Source organism: Eulemur rufifrons, chromosome 4, assembly GCF_041146395.1.
Source record: "Eulemur rufifrons isolate Redbay chromosome 4, OSU_ERuf_1, whole genome shotgun sequence".
NCBI classification, from domain to species: domain Eukaryota; kingdom Metazoa; phylum Chordata; class Mammalia; order Primates; family Lemuridae; genus Eulemur; species Eulemur rufifrons.
The window spans coordinates 71,430,496-71,447,570 of NC_090986.1; the positions used below are offsets into that span (position 1 = coordinate 71,430,496).

At 36.5% G+C, this 17,075-nt stretch overlaps 1 protein-coding gene and 1 non-coding gene across 5 annotated transcripts in view; both read right to left on the reverse strand.

The window, feature by feature from the left end:
* NBEA (neurobeachin) overlaps positions 1-17,075 on the reverse strand; it is a 563,351-nt gene that overhangs the window by 41,966 nt on the left and 504,310 nt on the right. For all 4 annotated transcript variants that reach the window (XM_069467350.1, XM_069467354.1, XM_069467352.1 and 1 more), the window contains one exon: positions 14,751-14,903. In XM_069467350.1, the coding sequence (XP_069323451.1) occupies positions 14,751-14,903 (153 nt within the window). The remainder of the gene's footprint in view (positions 1-14,750; positions 14,904-17,075) is intronic.
* On the reverse strand, positions 9,076-9,209 carry LOC138383110 (small nucleolar RNA SNORA48). Its single transcript, XR_011233555.1, has one exon. It is a non-coding gene; the product is annotated as a small nucleolar RNA SNORA48 (small nucleolar RNA).

The following is a 17,075-nucleotide window of genomic DNA, read 5'->3' on the forward strand; positions in this document are numbered from 1 at the left end:
CGTTTCCTCAGTGATGTGTGGTGTCATCTTTACTGTGTTAATATATATTTGAAACAAAGATATAAAACTGTCATTATTTATAGATAATATAACAATCTACCTAGAAAAATCCAAGGTCCATCTGTCTGTATGTCTGTCCTTCCCTCCCTCTCTCCTTCCTTCCTATTTCTTTTCTTTCACTCTCTCTTCTAGGTATCTATCTATCATGTATCTCTCTAGATATGTGATGTCCAGCTTTCTACGCTTCGTATTTCCATTGTTACCTTAATTTATCTTAATTATCATTAATTCCTATATGTCTCAATACCTGGTAGAATTTATTCTTCTCTTTCAGGATTAACTAGGCTATTCATGTACATTTATTCTTCCTTATAACTTTTACAATAAGTATATGAATATATCAAAATAATTTGATTGGAATTCCAATTAATTTATAAATAAATTTGGGAAGACTGACATTAGGTTTTCCCATTCATGGTCCCCAGATGTCTCTTTATTTATAAAGATCATTTTCTATGTCCTTTATTAGAGTTAAAGGTTAAAATTTTCTTCACAAAAATTTTATTATTGGTATTTTTGGTTAAGTTTATTCCCAAGTACCTCATACATTTTTATGCAATTGTAACATTTTAAAAATTATATTTTGTGCTTGGTTAGAAGTTGATTGTGTTTCTGGCAACTCTTGGTTAGACTTATATGATAACTCCTTTACTTTTTCTATAGAATTTTACTCCACCTTAAGAACTAAGTAAAGCAGCAGTGGTGATATGGTATACCCTTGTCTTTTTCCTGATCTTAAAGGGTTAAGCCCCACTTAGTCCTGATGCAATACAAACACACACACACTTACACACATTCACACACACACACACTCCCTCTCTCTCTCACATTTAATACAATCATAATATTTTATTTAGAATTTTTATATTTATAGTCACACATGAAATGGGCCCTATTTCTTTTTCCTTTTTCCTCCTCTTAACTACTTTTGGAATCAAGATCCCACTGGCCTCATAAAATGAGCTGAATAGCTTTCCATGTTATCTGGAACAAACTTGTATAAGAAAATGAATTCGTTATCTCTTGAAAATTTGGTAGAATTTATCTGTAAAATAATATGGGCCTTGGCTTTTGGGAAGGGATGGGAAGATTTTACCATTAAAATTTCTTTAAAACTAGTAAGTCTCAATTTTGGCATTTCTGTATGTTTTTCAATATTCACCCATTTCATCTCAGTTTTAAAACTTGTTAGTTCATAGCTGTTCATAATAATCTTTGATTAAAAAATATTTGTTATATTTGTACTTACCTTATTCTGTTCTATGTATTAGAGAGGGAGTACAATGAATCAATCAATAATTAATTGTAATTAAATAATTTTGTTTAATTTTTTTGTTTAGAACATTAAATGACAAAGAAACAATGAGGCAGGAGGTTAAACAGACAAAAATCTTGTATATTTTCTATCTTGCTATTCACTGTGCAGAAAGAAAAGAAGATTCTAAATTTTAGAACATTTAAAAGCTGAATCTAGTTCAAGATCAAATGCTTATCTTATCTAAGAATGGGACATTAGCTATCACATAATTAAAGTATAACAACCTATCTAAAGCTGAAGCCTGACACCAAGACTCTTTACTATACTATAAAGAGTGCCAATCTGTTACTAAATACAGATCTGCTTATTTTGTTATTTTCAGAACTGTTTTCATGCACAAAAGCATTTGCACTTTAAAATAAGATTTTAGTATAATACTTACATTGGAAAAATATGAAGAAATACTTGATTAGTAAGCTATTAGTGTTATAATGGTCTTAATAGCTTTCTTTACCCTCTACTTGCATATCTAAAGGCAGAAGCAATTGCTTTAAGCCTAAATAAACCAATTCCCAATCCATAACTGTACCCTGGGGACTTGGGAGGAAGGAAATAAAGAGTGAGATTTAAACCAAAGAGGATATCTCTTAGATGGATAATACTTACCTAATTCTAATTTCTGTTTTGTCCCATGGGTATTAGATGGTAGAAAATTATTTCTTTAGCAGGTTTGGGAAAAAGCTTCCCTGAAACTTTTCTTTTCTAGACCATAGCAAAAATATTTCCCATCCCTTTCTCTTATTATCTCAAAAATCTACTTTTGGTATTAAAAAATTCTCTAAATGGAGTTGCATATATTCAAGTAGATAATCAGAAAATCATATTGCCACTTCTGTAGTGCCTATGCTGGTTTCTCTTCATGATTAAACTGAAGTTGTAGCTATTACAACTTCAATTATTTAATTGTTTTAAGTAGAGACAATATAGTTGTCTTTGACATTTATTTGAGAGTCTTAAATTTGTCTAATACTTGATTGTTTACTGGATATATAGTACAGAAGATTATTTCCTAGCCCTCGTGGCTCTCCACACGGGGTACTTACTACAATAGACGTCTACCTTTTTCTGTATCCTATTGGCCTTGCATCCTGCTGGTGGGACAGCCCTCTCAAGCCACCATGTTCACACTGCCATTCCCTATTTCAAATCTGCCCTGGCTCCTCCTAGCATAACACATTCAGTGTAAACCCTGTCTGACTTAGGCCTTTCAAACCTTGATCCTGCCTTTTCCTGCTGTTTCTCAGGACTTCCTGAGATACATCCTTGGCTCGCCTAGTGCAGACATTTCACAGCCATTGGGCACCTGGCGGCTGGCATGATTTCAGAGCCTTTCTTGCTCCTTTCTCCCTAACTTAAAAGCATTTCATACTCCTGTCTATTTTTGAAGCCATACCCATCCTTCTTACTCTAGTCCAGTATTTGTTTCCTGAGTTCTCCAGCTCTCACTCACTGTTTTTCCTATGGATGTCTACAACACTTTCCATTAGTATCCTCCTGTTGCTTAACATAGTAAGATAATGCATACGAACTTACTTGTGAAATCCATTTGCAGACAAATTGTGAAGTGCTATACAAAGGAACGGAATTATTGCCAATTAGCCTTCGTTGTTTTGAAAGTGTAATGCTATATCCTCCATTAGAGTATAAGTCTTTTAAAGATAGGGACTTTAATTCTTATTTTGCATTTCCCACAGCTCTTAACCTATTATTGAATAATAAGTGTTTAATAAATATTTATAGCTTGATTAATTAAAGCAATGGAAAAGATGTGATGGTCACAAGAAGAAGGAATAAAAAGAATGTCAGGAAGTGAGGGCAGGGATGGGGAGAAAGCTCATTCATTCATTCAACAAGTACCGACTGACCATGTGCCATGTGCCAGACAGTATTCTAGATCACAGGACTATAGCAGTGAACAAAAGCAACCAAAATCCCTGACAGAGAGTTTACATAATAGTGGGAGGAGACTGACAAAAACCAAGATAATCAGTGAGAAACAGAGCATGTCAGTAGGTGACATGTGCAAAGGAAAAGAGAAAAGCAGAGTGGGGAGTTAAGGAATATGTGTGCTGGGGAGAGGATTTCTAATTTAGAGGAAGAGGCCAGACAAGGCTTTTCTGAGTTTGTGTTGATTAAGGACCCCCAAGAGGAAATGAACTCGAAGGACATCTGGGAGAAGAGCACGTCAAACAGAGAGAACATGCATTCATTTATTCATACATTCAACATGGAGCACCTACTACGTGCCAGGCAGTGTTCCAGTCCCTGAGATACAGTGATACACAAGACAAAACCTCTGATCTCCAGGAGCACATCCCACTGAAATGCAAATAAGCAAGGTGAATATAGTCTAATCTCTCTCCTGCCCCAAATCACGGTCACCTACCATATGTCAGATGCTAGCCTTGGAAGATACACAGATAAATTAGCATTCCATATCCTGAAAAAAGATTACAGTCTACTGCGAGATAAACATGTTGGCTCTGGTTTTTCCTGCTGCTTAGAATTTCTGCTAAAGCAAAAAGTTGACAAGCGCTAAACAACCCACGCCCTCATCCTACCAGAACTCACTAAAATGTGGTGGATCCACCCAGCTCTGCTGCTGTAGCCATCACCACTCTGCACACTCAGCCCCCACCCTTTACCTCCCTCTGTCGGACCAGAGAAATCTGAGGGAAGATGGTCACTGGCAGCACATTGCAGACGGAGACTGTGGGCTCTAACTTTGAAATACGCCCCCAACTGATCATTTCTCGCTGCCTTCACTACCCCCCAGTCCAAGCCACCATCATCTCACAACACCTCCCAGCAGATCCCCTGATTCTACCCTGTAGAATAATTTATTCCCAACATTGCAGACAGAGTGATCCTCTCAAGATATGAGTAAGGTCATGTTACTCTTCTGCTCAAACACTGCAGTGACCTTCCATTTTACCCAGGGTAAAAAGGCAAAGCATTTACGATGGCTTTCAAGGCGCTGTGTCATGGGCCCCCCATTACGGCTCAGTCCTGTTTTCCTACTGTGTGCCCCCTTGCTCACTCCGCCCCAGCACACTGGCCTCCTTGCCAAGCACATCCCTGCCACAGGGCTTTACTCCAGTGTCCCCTCTGCCTGCAACGCTCTTTCCCCAAGAGAGTCACAAGGCTCCCTCCCTCAGCTCCTCCTGGTCTAGCTCAATCTCCCCTTCTCAGGGAGGCAATCCTCACCACCCTCCCCACGCTCCTGGTCCCCTTCTCTTGCACTGCGTCTTTCTGCCATTGATCACCTTCTAACATACTAGATAGTTCCATCCCCAATTATAGAAACAAGGAGGACATTGAAGTTCTAAGAGATAAGGGTGCCTTATTTGTCCAAAGTGTCACGGTTAACAGGTGGTCTAGAGCAGGCACTCAAACATAAGACATCTCTCTCAATATTTTGAGTTGCTGCATAGATTTCCCAAAAGTCATTATGTTATTTGCCTAAAATTCTTTCTAAAGCAAGGGTTTTTTTAGACTATATCCTGAATACAAATTGTTACCTATCACTTTTTCCTTAAAATACGAAAATGGTGTAAAGGATGTAACACAGTAAAAGCAGAGCCAGCGTCCTCTGCCCCGGCCACTGTGCGTGCTCTGCAGACTGCGGACATCGCACACGTGGCCCGGCAGCACCGGGAGGCTGCTGGGCTGAGAGCTGGATGAGATTATCAGTGCGCATCCCTGAAAGGCCTTTTTCTAAAACAAATTAAAAAAAGGGTAGATTATGATTGATGAACCCAGCATTAGGGTAATGTTATCAGAGATACTTTCTATTTCTGTCCTTTGTCAGGAGGTCAGATTATAATCATGTTAGAACTGAACACAATGCTTTATTAATGTTTCATGAGTAAGTCAGTCGTAATCAGCCTAGCTTCGTGTGGATAAATTAAACCAATTCTTGATGTATAAACTCAATGCATTTAGAATTTATTGAAATGTCTACCAAAAGTGTCTATATCATTTTTCCAGATTTTCTAATAAGACCGAATTTTGTATTTCAAGCTCTTCAGTGAAACACGAGTCTTGGCACTATATTTGCAAAACATAAACAGTTCTAACCAATTATTTATGTTATTGTCCATAACTTAAACAACAACAGAGAACTGTTTCATTTTTAAAAATAAGAAAAGGAAATTAAGTTGTAGACATGCAAAGCCTGCTACAAATGCATCAAATACCTGTCCCACTGCTGGCATGCAATAAACTGAGCACTTAATAATCAATGATATCATCACTTTTTCAGAATATTTTGTCTTCTTTGTCTTGACTTTCTTAATGACAGTTTGAAAGAAAAAGGAGGGAATGCCCATGGATAAAGAATACTAATCCATACAAAGAAAGAAAAAGCTTTTTACTGCTGTGAATGTCATTTCTTTGGGATGTAAGACATTTTCATTTTATACTTTAGGCTCATTACAAAGAACTCCTTCAAAAAACTGAAGATAATCCCAGTCCAAATTATAACTATACTAGAGCACATTTCTCTAAACCTATTTCATAGGAACTAAATGCTGCATGAACTACCCAGCCAGTATAAAGTTAGAAATTTTTAATGTTATGAAACAATATAAAAAATGAAGGTTGTATCCATGGAATTCATGGAAAAGTTAAACACTTTTACATTTTCTGTTAGTGCCTAAGCTTTGTGTATTAGAGAAATACACACCCAATAAATATTCTTTCAGCAAAAGATGGAAATGTGTGGAAAAATGGTTATGTTTTCTGGTTTTAACAGAGATGTCTGACATTATTTCTGCGTGAGATGAATATGATCACTTGCCACCAGCAGGATGGGAAAACTGACCAGAAGTTGGAGCAAAGGGAGCTATGAAAAGGGTGCTATTAATATGAAGGAGAACTTTAAGTTGAAGAAAAGCAACATAGGAGTCACTGAGAGAGGCAGCTGCAGAGACACATAGCCACATTCTATGAAATGTCTTTGCAGAACTCTTGATGCCTCTGATGACTGTTCCCAGGGGCAACAGTTTTTGCTTATCCTTTAGCTGTAATTCGGAAGCAACCAAGAATGGCAACCAAAGACACAGCATCTTGCTGATATACAGGTAGTTCTCCCTGTCTATTCTGCAGGGTCCCTTCAAGGAAAACCCAGGAGAAGAGCAAAGAAAGAATAAGCACTTTTCAAGCTAGGCCCTTCCTACATGTGATCTATGTAAACTGGCACTGCTTCCAGGTAACGCAGAGGACAAAGGCTGGGGCAGTTTAATTTCCCCAAATATGCAGTATTTTGGATAAAGCTTTTTGCTCCATGGAGTAATAAGGTTTAGTTCACAAGTCTTAGAAGATTAACTAATTCCCGTAACAGGAATTTGGTTTAGAATAGAGAGAAACTGCAGTGCCTTCCTTCTTTCATTTCTTCATGAACTCAACTGGGAACTTATTGTGTATAATAAAAATGTACTATTCATTTCTGAAAATGTTTTCGGATATTTCGAGAGATGCACAAGTATGGATCTCTCATATACTATTCAGTTGTAAAATAATTCTTTTGAATATGTCAGAGCAAATCTTTAAGGGACAGTGACTTCACCAAATGATACATAATCCTTACAGTTCCTAGTGCATGGCACACACCTGGCTTGCTGAATATGTATTTACAGGGGTACTACACAGGGAGGCTTATTTTAAAGGAGCACATCATTTGGCCTGAGTTACAGTCTGCTCAGAAGCACCTGGGATGTTAAAGACAAGCTATAACAGGTAAGAGGCATATAAAGAGAAGTCAGTTCTTGAATTGGTAATGTTAGTATCAGGAGTAAATTATTTTTTGTATTTAATTTATGTGCAATAGAAGTTCTCTGAGCAATTCATATGTTTTATTCTCTCTTAAAGTAAGACGAAAAAAATCTATTTTAGAGTTAAATTGTCTTTACAGTGTTATACCATTTTTCAGGCTATCCCTTTCAATGAATAATTTGTTAATTCTCTAAAACCAAATGATATGATTCTCTTTTGGTGAGGAATCAGGTATTTAAAGTGGATTTTAAAGAACCCATGTGGTGAGATAGGCCAGAGTGCCATTGGTGAGCACTGACTTGTGAGTCTGGGTCACGTCAGGTGTCTGGACGTCATCCAGGCATAGACAGATGCAGGTAATTTACAAATAACAAACAGGTTACATTCCAAAGTTCCTTTATAATTTGGTGATTAGAACATATATTGCAGCAGAAACAGTATTATTCTAATACGGTTTGGTTCTCAAGGCAATCTATAAAGACATATGTAATTCAAAGTATAGGTGAAGTTTTAAAGACTCTAAGTGGGTCTCGGGGACATTATGTTCAGAGTGCCAATCTGTGACACCAGGCAGGTCATTTAGGAAAAGCACTTGGGTTCAGACCTTCCATGAACCACTTTGCCTAGCTGGATCTCAGCCTTCTCAGTCAAATAAAGGTACATTCCAGCTCTAAAATCCTGTGATTCCAAAACTCAGAATATAAACGAATATCGTTTTCTCCATTTGTAGAATTGAAGGACACCCCTCCTCTCACACCAGATGGGCAGAGCGAGCTGGGACTTCTTCAGCTCTAAGTAGAGGGTTTCCTGCAAAATAAGCCTTACAGGGTGAGGCCAGAGGATAAAAGAGGTAGAAATGGGGACCACAGAAAGTCAGGTCTCAGTAGCTGCTGTCACTGGGCCACACCATTGGTCTCAGGTCAGTTCCCACTCCCCTCTTCCTTTTCTTCTGCTCACCCTAAAGAACCAGCTTCTAGTTTCCCTCCTTTTTCCCTTTCCTCCCCCTCCCTGCAGCTCCTCCCACCACCACTTATCTACTCCGGAGCCTGTGGTAAGGGTAAGAATGTTGAATATTGCCTATTGGGGTAAGTAGGTGGTGTCTGGCAAATTAATCTACCTCGCTGGGTTTCATGTTAATACTTACATCACATGATTTTTTTGAGGACTAAAGAATGATTTTTTTTTGAGGATTAAAAGAATCTGGCAAGGAATTAACACTCAAAAAATGGCACAGGCTATAAGCACTTTCTTTGTCATTAAAAAATGGCACAGGCTATAAGCACTTTCATTGTCATTATTTTATCTTGGTCAACCTTCACTTTGGGATGACTCAGGTCTACCAATGGGGTATGGGGTAAGGTGACTAAGATTAGGGAATCCATCCGTTTGTAGTTTTCAGCAGTAAGTCTTGGAATGAGGAAAGTAGAGAAAAAAATGCGAGCAGCTACACCGGGGGAGAAGGGGGCCCTAGGCCAGCCATCTAGCTGTTTGTATGTAAGAAGAGGCATAATAAATTGGGCAGTGCCTGAGTTAACATTCCACTTACTAAGGACAGAGCTCTGTCACTTCAGCTTTCAGCACACAACTCCCAAATCTGGAATCAATCAGTCAATGGCGGAGGAAACCTGAAGTAGAAGCTAAAGTCACTCCTACCAGAGCTACAAAGTTTACATTTCCTCTAGGGCCTCACTGACTGATTCTTAAGTCTTATCATAAGGCTTTGATAAAATGGATTCTCTAGTTTTGTAGTCTAGAAGAGATTATAAGCAACACATTCTAATCAGTATGGCTGAGGGATATTAATGGGAACTGTGCTGACATTGAAGGAGAAAGTAGAAAAAGAATAAAAAATTCTATCACATCATAGAGTAATAATGAGTATTCAGGGTAATAAGCTTGACTGTTTTTTCTTTTCTTTTTCCCCATGTGTTCAAGGCCTGAACCCGGCATCGGCACACACCAAAAGCCAAGCTGGGATAAACAAGCGGTTGTTTTGTCCCTGGCTGATGTGAGGTGGCACCACCAGCCAGAAGCCACTCTACTCTGGTCAGGGATATGAATGAATTTTTAAGAGAAGAATTAAGTTCCATCCTTTGTATATGAGGGTAGAGAACCACACAGTAATACATTTTAGAAAGAAAACAAGTAACTCTATTAAAAATGGGCAAAGAACTTGAATAGACATTTCTCAAAAGAAAACATACAAATGGGCAACAGATAAATGAAAAAATGCTCAACATCGCTAATCATCAGAGAAATGCCAATTAAAACCACAATGAGATATCACCTCATACCTATTAGATTGACTGTTATCAAAAAGATGAAAGATAAGTGTTGGCAAAGATGTGGAGAAAAGGGAACACTATACACTGTTGCTGGTATTATAAATTAGCCATTTGGAAAACAGCTTGGAGGTTTCTCAAGAAAACTAAAAATAGAACACCATACAATCCAGTGATCCCACTACTGAGTATTTACTGAAAGAAACTGAAATCAGTATGCTGAACAGATATCTACACTCCCATGTTCATTGTAGCATTATTCACAACAGCCAAGATTGGAAACAACCTAAGTGTTCCTCAAAGAAAGAATGGATTTAAAAAATGTGATGTACACACACACACACACACACACACACACACAGGAATACTATTCTGCCTTAAAAAAACTGATATTCTCTCATTTGTGACATGGATTAACGTAGAGGACATTATGGTAAGTAAAATAAGCTAGTCACAGAGAGACAAATACTGGATCTAAAAAAGTTGAACTCATAAAATTAGAGTAGAATGGTGGTTACCAGAGGCTGGGGCGGGGTCGGGGAGATGGGTAGACAGGGAAAGGGAGATGTTGGTCAATGGCTACTAAGTTACAGGTAGACAGGAGGAATATATTCTGGTGTTGTATGGCACAGCAAAGCGACTACAGTTAATAATAATGTATGATGAGTGGATAAAGAAAATGTGGTATATGTGTACCATGCAGTACTCCTCAGCATAAAAAAGAATGAAATAATGTCTTTTGCAACAACTTGGATGGAACCAGAGATCATTATCTTGGAAAGATAATGGAAAAACAAATACTACTTGTTCTCACTTATAAGTGGGAGCTAGAAGAGGGGTATCTATGGTCATAAAGTGGTGTAACGGACATTGAAAACCAAGAAGGGGGGAGGATGAAAGGGATATGAGGGATAAAAATCCCTCATTGGGTACAATGTACACTATTTTGGTGATGGGTACCCTGAAAGCCCTAACTTCAGTATTATATAATTCATCCATGTAACAAAAAACACTTGTATTCCCTAAATCTATTGAAATAAATAGTAATTACATATATATTTTTTAAAATAGCTAAAAGAGAGGATTTTAAATGTTCTCACCACAAAGAAAAAATATTTGAGGTGATGAATATGCTAATTATCCTGATGAGTATACATGTATCAAAACATCACATTATACATAAATATACAAATTATTATTTGTCAATTAAAAATAAGCCTGGACACAGTGGCTCATGCCTGCAATCCCAGTGCTTTGAGAGGCCAAGGTGGGAGGATTGCTTGAGGTCAAGAGTTAGAGACCAGCTTGGGCAAAACAGTGAGATCCCCTCTCTACAAAACATAAAAAAATTAGCCAGGTGTTGTGGCAAGTACCTGTAGTCCTAGTTGCTCAAGAGGCTGAGGTGGGAGGATTGCTTGAGGTCAGGAGTTGAAGGTTACAGTAAGCTAGGATCACACTATTATACTCTAGTGCCAGTGACAAAGCCACACACCCTGTCTCAAAATAGAAATAAATAACTTTTCTAATTATTGTTTCCTTATTATTGATTTTTGAGTGCTCTTTATATATTTTAGATCCTAGTACTTTATTAAATGTGTTTTGAAAATATTTTTTTCCTGGCCTGTGTCTTGTCTTTTAATTTTCTTAATAGAGTGTTCAAAGAAGGTTAGTTTTAATAAAATCTAGTTCATCAATGTTTTCTTTTATGGGTTGTGCTTTTGTTGTAATACCTACAACATGTTTGCCTAACCTAAAGTCCCAAGGATTTCCTCCTGTATGTTTTCTTCTAGAAGTTTTATAGGTTTAGGTATTACATTTAGGACTATTATCCATATTGAGTTAATTTTTGAATATGGTGTGAGGTAAGGACTGAGTTCTCCCCTCCTTTTTTGCTTATAGATATTCAACTTTTCCATTTGTTGGATGCCAATTTCTCTTTAAAGCCCTGTTTTGCCATGTCTCTTAATCAAGTAAATCAATGAACAGACCAGAACAGCCGAGAACACAGAGTGAGCTGTGGGCACAGAGGAGGAAAGACTGTGGGTACCAATTTCTATAGTGGAAAAATTATTTTTCAGTGAACTAATCTGGGGGCATCTGACCAATCACTTAGTCCACTGCTTTCTACTTTTGCATTTGGAAGCATTAGTGCAGATGCACTTGAAGGAAGAGATATCACCAAGGATCTTTACTTCTACCTGTCTTTGCCATGACTTTGGCTCATTTACAGAGCAGAGAGCTTCTCACCACCAAGTACCACTGACTAGCTGTGTTCCTATTTCCAAACAGCATTCTGTCCAGGCTATCTCTATTTGGAAAAGTAACAAATTTATTACAATTGAGTATTAGTTAAAATACTTCATCACTTTTGTTCTCTCTGCTGTTTGCTATTAGTAATAAGGTAGTTGTTGCAAAAACTTAAGGAGGACATTCACATACACAAACTATCTCTCTGATGACTTCTTTCCAATACCAAAAGTCTCTGCTTAAATCATTTTAATGAGAAACTGATCTTGGAGAGATGACTACTTCTGAAATTATTAAAGCCAAATGTTACTATGCTTTTCATAATGTAATTTAGTTAATTTAACCCTCTACCAGGTACTTAAGACAAGGTGGGATAGTTAGTATACATGAGAGGCCATTTTCCCAATTTTTTAAAACATAAGTCCTTTCACTATATCATAGTGAAAACCTTCTCTCATCCTAAAACTTTCGTCTCAAATTTTTAGTCTTTTATTAAGAATGCAAATCCCTTTACTAAAGTATCTATACATATCATGGAAGGGATGCCACCGAAAATAGCATGCTTCTAGTTGGAAATGTGACCTCATCCTGGGGCTAGGAAACAAGAGTGGCCTCCTGCTCACCCAGCCTGCGTTGCTGCATATTCAGAAGTCTAAAAACTGCCAAACACATTTCCTGGTAAATAATCAGTTCAATTTTGTCTAAACATCAGCAAATTAAAAAATGTGAAATGTCTACTAAATAATAAAGATAACTACTCTATTTCTCTTTAATGCATATTTAAGGTTGGTGAATATGCAGTCTTCATCTGTGAATGATCTGCATGAACAATACCCATAATGTTAAAAAAAAAGAAATAAGATCTCAATTGACAATCATAAACCTCAAAGTAGAGCTTCAATAATCTCAAGGAATTTCACAAAGAAGAGATAATATCAGAGGCAGTTGGTGTACTGGAAAGAGTATAACTTGGGAATTAAAAACTTTCCTATACTTGAATCTGGGATCTACAATTTACTATCGTCATTGATTGCCCTGGGTAAATTATGGAATGATTTTGGGCCTCATGTTTCTTATCTGTAAAATGGAGATACTTTATGAATGTTAAAAAAATAAATCAAGAACCTAGTACCACATGAGAATTTCTGGTCAATAGCACGAGCAAAAAAACAAACAAACAAAAAAAACGGATTGGACAATTTTTGGCTACTTTGCTTGCCTGAGTGAAGGATTCATTCAGTTTGACTAGTTTGGACTTGACTATGTGCTGATAGCAATGAGATTACTCTTCATCCATGATTCATTCATTCACTCACTCAGAAATATTTAATAACCAACTACTATGTGCCAGGCACAGTTCTGGTCTCTGGAGACACAATGGAATGATGTGACTGAGAGATTTTGATGTATAGCGGGTGTCTACGGTTGCATTTGTAGAGCTGGTATCCTTACACTGATATTATAGCCAACATTCAAGTATATAAGTATACTATAATGATGAACTACCAATTCTAAAAAGAAGTAGAGCTTTTTGGAAGTATTCATTACTGAAGTATAAATCCTTCCCACTACAAATATAAATTGAAAAAATAATCTATTGTTCAAGGAGATGGTATGAAATAACTCCACATATCTGAAGATAAAGTGCCAATTTAACAGACTGAGGAAGCAAGAGAGATTATACATAAAACTTATGCAATACATGATATTCTCTCAAAGCGGGGAGAATGGATCGTAGATTATCTAGATGGTGCTTTTAAATATAGGTCAGCAACAACTTTCTAAAAGAAAGTATATTAAATGTAAAATATCCTTTAGAGACAGAAAATAGAAGGGAGCATGTGACTGACAGTGAAGTCCAAAAAAAGCTTACACAAAATCAGGGGGTGGGGGAGGAACCACATATTGTATGATTCTATCAATATGAAGTGTACAGAATAGGCCCATCTATAGAGAGAGTAAGTAGAATAGTGGTTGCCTAGGGCTAGCTGCGGGGATGGGGAAATTGGGGCAAAGTGGGGAGAAAGGTATGAGGGTTTCTTTGTGAGGTGATAAAAATGCTCTAAAATTTATTGTGGTGGTGGCTGTACAACTCTGAATATGCTAAAACCTATTGATTTTTCCCCTTTAAGTGAATTATATGGTATGTAAATTATATCTCAATAAAGCTCTTATCAAAAAGGAGTAAGGGATATGTGAACTGCATCAACAATGTGTGGACTTTACTTGGATTGTGATTCAAATAAATAAACTATAAAAAAAAACAAATTTATGAGACAGCTGGAGAAAGTAAGTGGGAGTAAGTGAAACAGAGTTAAGAATGTATTCTCAGTCATTGGTTTTATCGATGTCTTTCCTCAAATGACCAAGAACAACAGTCCACTAGAGAGGCTGTTTCACAAAGTGGTTCATTTTCATGTACCAAAACCACATTGAGATTAAAATCTGCTTAATTATGGGTAAAAATATATTAAAATCTGTAAATTTCCCACATGCAAACATACTATTTACACATTTCTTATTTGAACACCCAGAAATTAGTCACACAGATTCACAAGTAATGACATTTTGTACCTAAGAATGTTTATGATACGTGTTCTCTTGAAGTCAAGTATATTACATCATAAGGTATGTTTCAAAACTTAAATTTCCTACATACAAATACATTCTAAATGTAATTTTTTCTGTTTTGAATATTTTTATGACTGCAAAAAGTATACATATTTAGCCAGTAGACAAAATAAGGAATAGGCATTTATTTTAAGCACTTTAGAATATGTTATGTTAGCCAACAGATGCTCATCTGATTGCCTTCTCCCAAGGGAGCAAAGATAACTGAATTACCATTCCTTCATTAGTCCCCATGAAAGGAAAATCCACTCTACAATAAGGAATGCTGTCAAAAGACTATAGTAAAATGCTTTCTTTTTTTTTTCTTAAATTTTTAACCTTGTCTTTATTGATGTTAAGTGGCAATTTGTAATAGTTAAAAACAAAAGGAAATCAAACTACAGAGTATGGTATCTTCCTGATGACTGCTCAAGCAAAAGCAAAAAAGTCTCTCTTACCATCCTGTTGATCCGAACAAAGTCTTCAGGTTTTTTAGCCCAAGGGGGAAGATCAACATCATTCACCACTACTTCATCTTCTCTGACTCCAAGATTATATCCATTACTGTTGACAAACATCTCTGGTAGGTAGTAGAACTCTGGAATTAGTTCCTGCCAGGAATAAACATGTAGCATATTAAACCACTTTATAAAAATTAGTTGAATAAAGCTGTTAACTTATAACTTAATAATTATAAATGAAATTAACAATTTATTTACTTAAAGCCAATATTTCATTATGTAATTCTATTCTTCACTTAATTTTATTTATTTAAGAGTCTAAGAGAAGATGAAATATTTCTCTTCGATAATTTACTTGAAAATTTATGTTTATGATATATATTTTAAAATGTTACCCATTTTTAATCTTATCCTACCATAAATTAAGAGAAATGGGTATACAAATTAACAATAGTTTATAATAGCATTAGTAAACAAATATGTAAAGCTACATCAACAAGTCTATGTTACTTAAAAACCTTTTCTGAATATTTTAATGAACTATCCAAATTAAAAAAGTCATTGCCAATATTTGTTAAAAATCACATATTTTTTACTTTTGTTTTTGACTATATTGGCAATTACAATACATGATTTTTATAAAGAGATCCATATTTTATTTTTTGACTTGACAAAATAAATTATTTGTATACCTACCACTTAACACAATAAAGAGATGACTTGCAATATGAAACCAGGTTTTAAATATTTAATGCATGCCCCCGGAATGGTAAGTTCTTAATTACTTGGATGCAAAGACAATTTGTGTTACCTATATGTAAATATGGCATAAACACCTGGTTTCAAGACAAACTTGTGTTTGGTGCACAATGTCTAATATGAGGTTGATGTTACTTTAGAATATATCTGATACATACAGAAATGAACTGATTTTTAAGAACCTAAAAGTTTTTATTTGTTGTTTGTTTTAAAAGTAGCTGAAAAAAGTGAAAAACAAAACAAATGCTGCAGTTTTTATGTACACCATCTTTTTTCAATTATCAAGATGAGGTTGATGTTACACATTTATTTGTGTAATATGATCCATATCTGATGTTACAGCACCTGAAATTCAAATCTCACTGTAGTCTTCTCTGGAGACACATATAGAAAAAATTAAACCTACCAGGTACTGGGGTCTTCCAATAAATTGGATCCTTAACTTTCTAAGAAAAGTATATATAAAATTTTTCTCTTCAGGGGTTCTCCCACTAAAACCAACGTATTTGTTATAGCATTAGTGGGTGTTTATCTTACTATGCTCTGTGTGAATCTCATCATTATCCATTCTTATGATGATTATTTTGAACTATAAGAAAAAATATAATAATATTCACTTTCTCCAGCATTATGGAGCATCACCAGATCATAAAAATGAATTTTCTGAATAAATGGAGCTAAACTTTGTAAGAATCAGAGTTTTTCTTCTATTTAAATGTTTTCTAAAATCCATTACATACTTCCCTGACATTTACTTATTTACATGGCAAAGGTTTTGAGTATCAGACACTGTAATGTACTCAGAAAACAAAAAATGAACAAGACATGGCCTTACCATCAGGTAATTCATAGTCTGGCCTGTGTGGCAGACATATAACCAGATGGTTTTAACACACGATAACAGCTGTGGAAGAACGGAGCCCGAGGAGAGAGCAGGGAACTCTGGGCAAGTCAGAAACAATGTCACTGGAGATGGGACGTTTGAGTTGGATCATGACCAAGATGAAGACCAGGAGAAGGGCAGGGCGTCCTCAGGGAGAACTTAAGGAGAGGTGAGTGGGGGTTGAGGGAAGGGTATATCAGGAGTAGATCAAGATGGGGGATGAGCTGGTGGGAGGCATATGGGGCCAGGTGATGGAGGAAGTTTGATAAAGGCCAGGCTGTTTGGATTTTGTCTTAGTGGTTCAGAAATGTTAAAGAAGAATTTCACACAATCAGATTTGTTTCATAGCAAGATACCGTGTGACAAAGTAGAGGACAGATTGGGGAGGGTAGAGATGAGGGCAAGTGTGGAGAGTAAGGGGACAAACTGCGGGACTTTATCAAGGAGGGTAATCTGCAACGGAGCTGCCAGGGCCCAGGCACGTGTGGAAAGGGAAGGAATTACATGGCTCACACTGAGACGCAAATGTGTTATTACTCAGAAACTATGTACAAGACATCAAGGCTACAATGAACTGTGTGGGAAAGGAGAATTCCAGTGAAAGTAATATAAATTAATGTAAATTTTCAATGAACTGAATGTGAAAGGGGAAATGGAGAAGGGGCCGAATGAAAAAACAT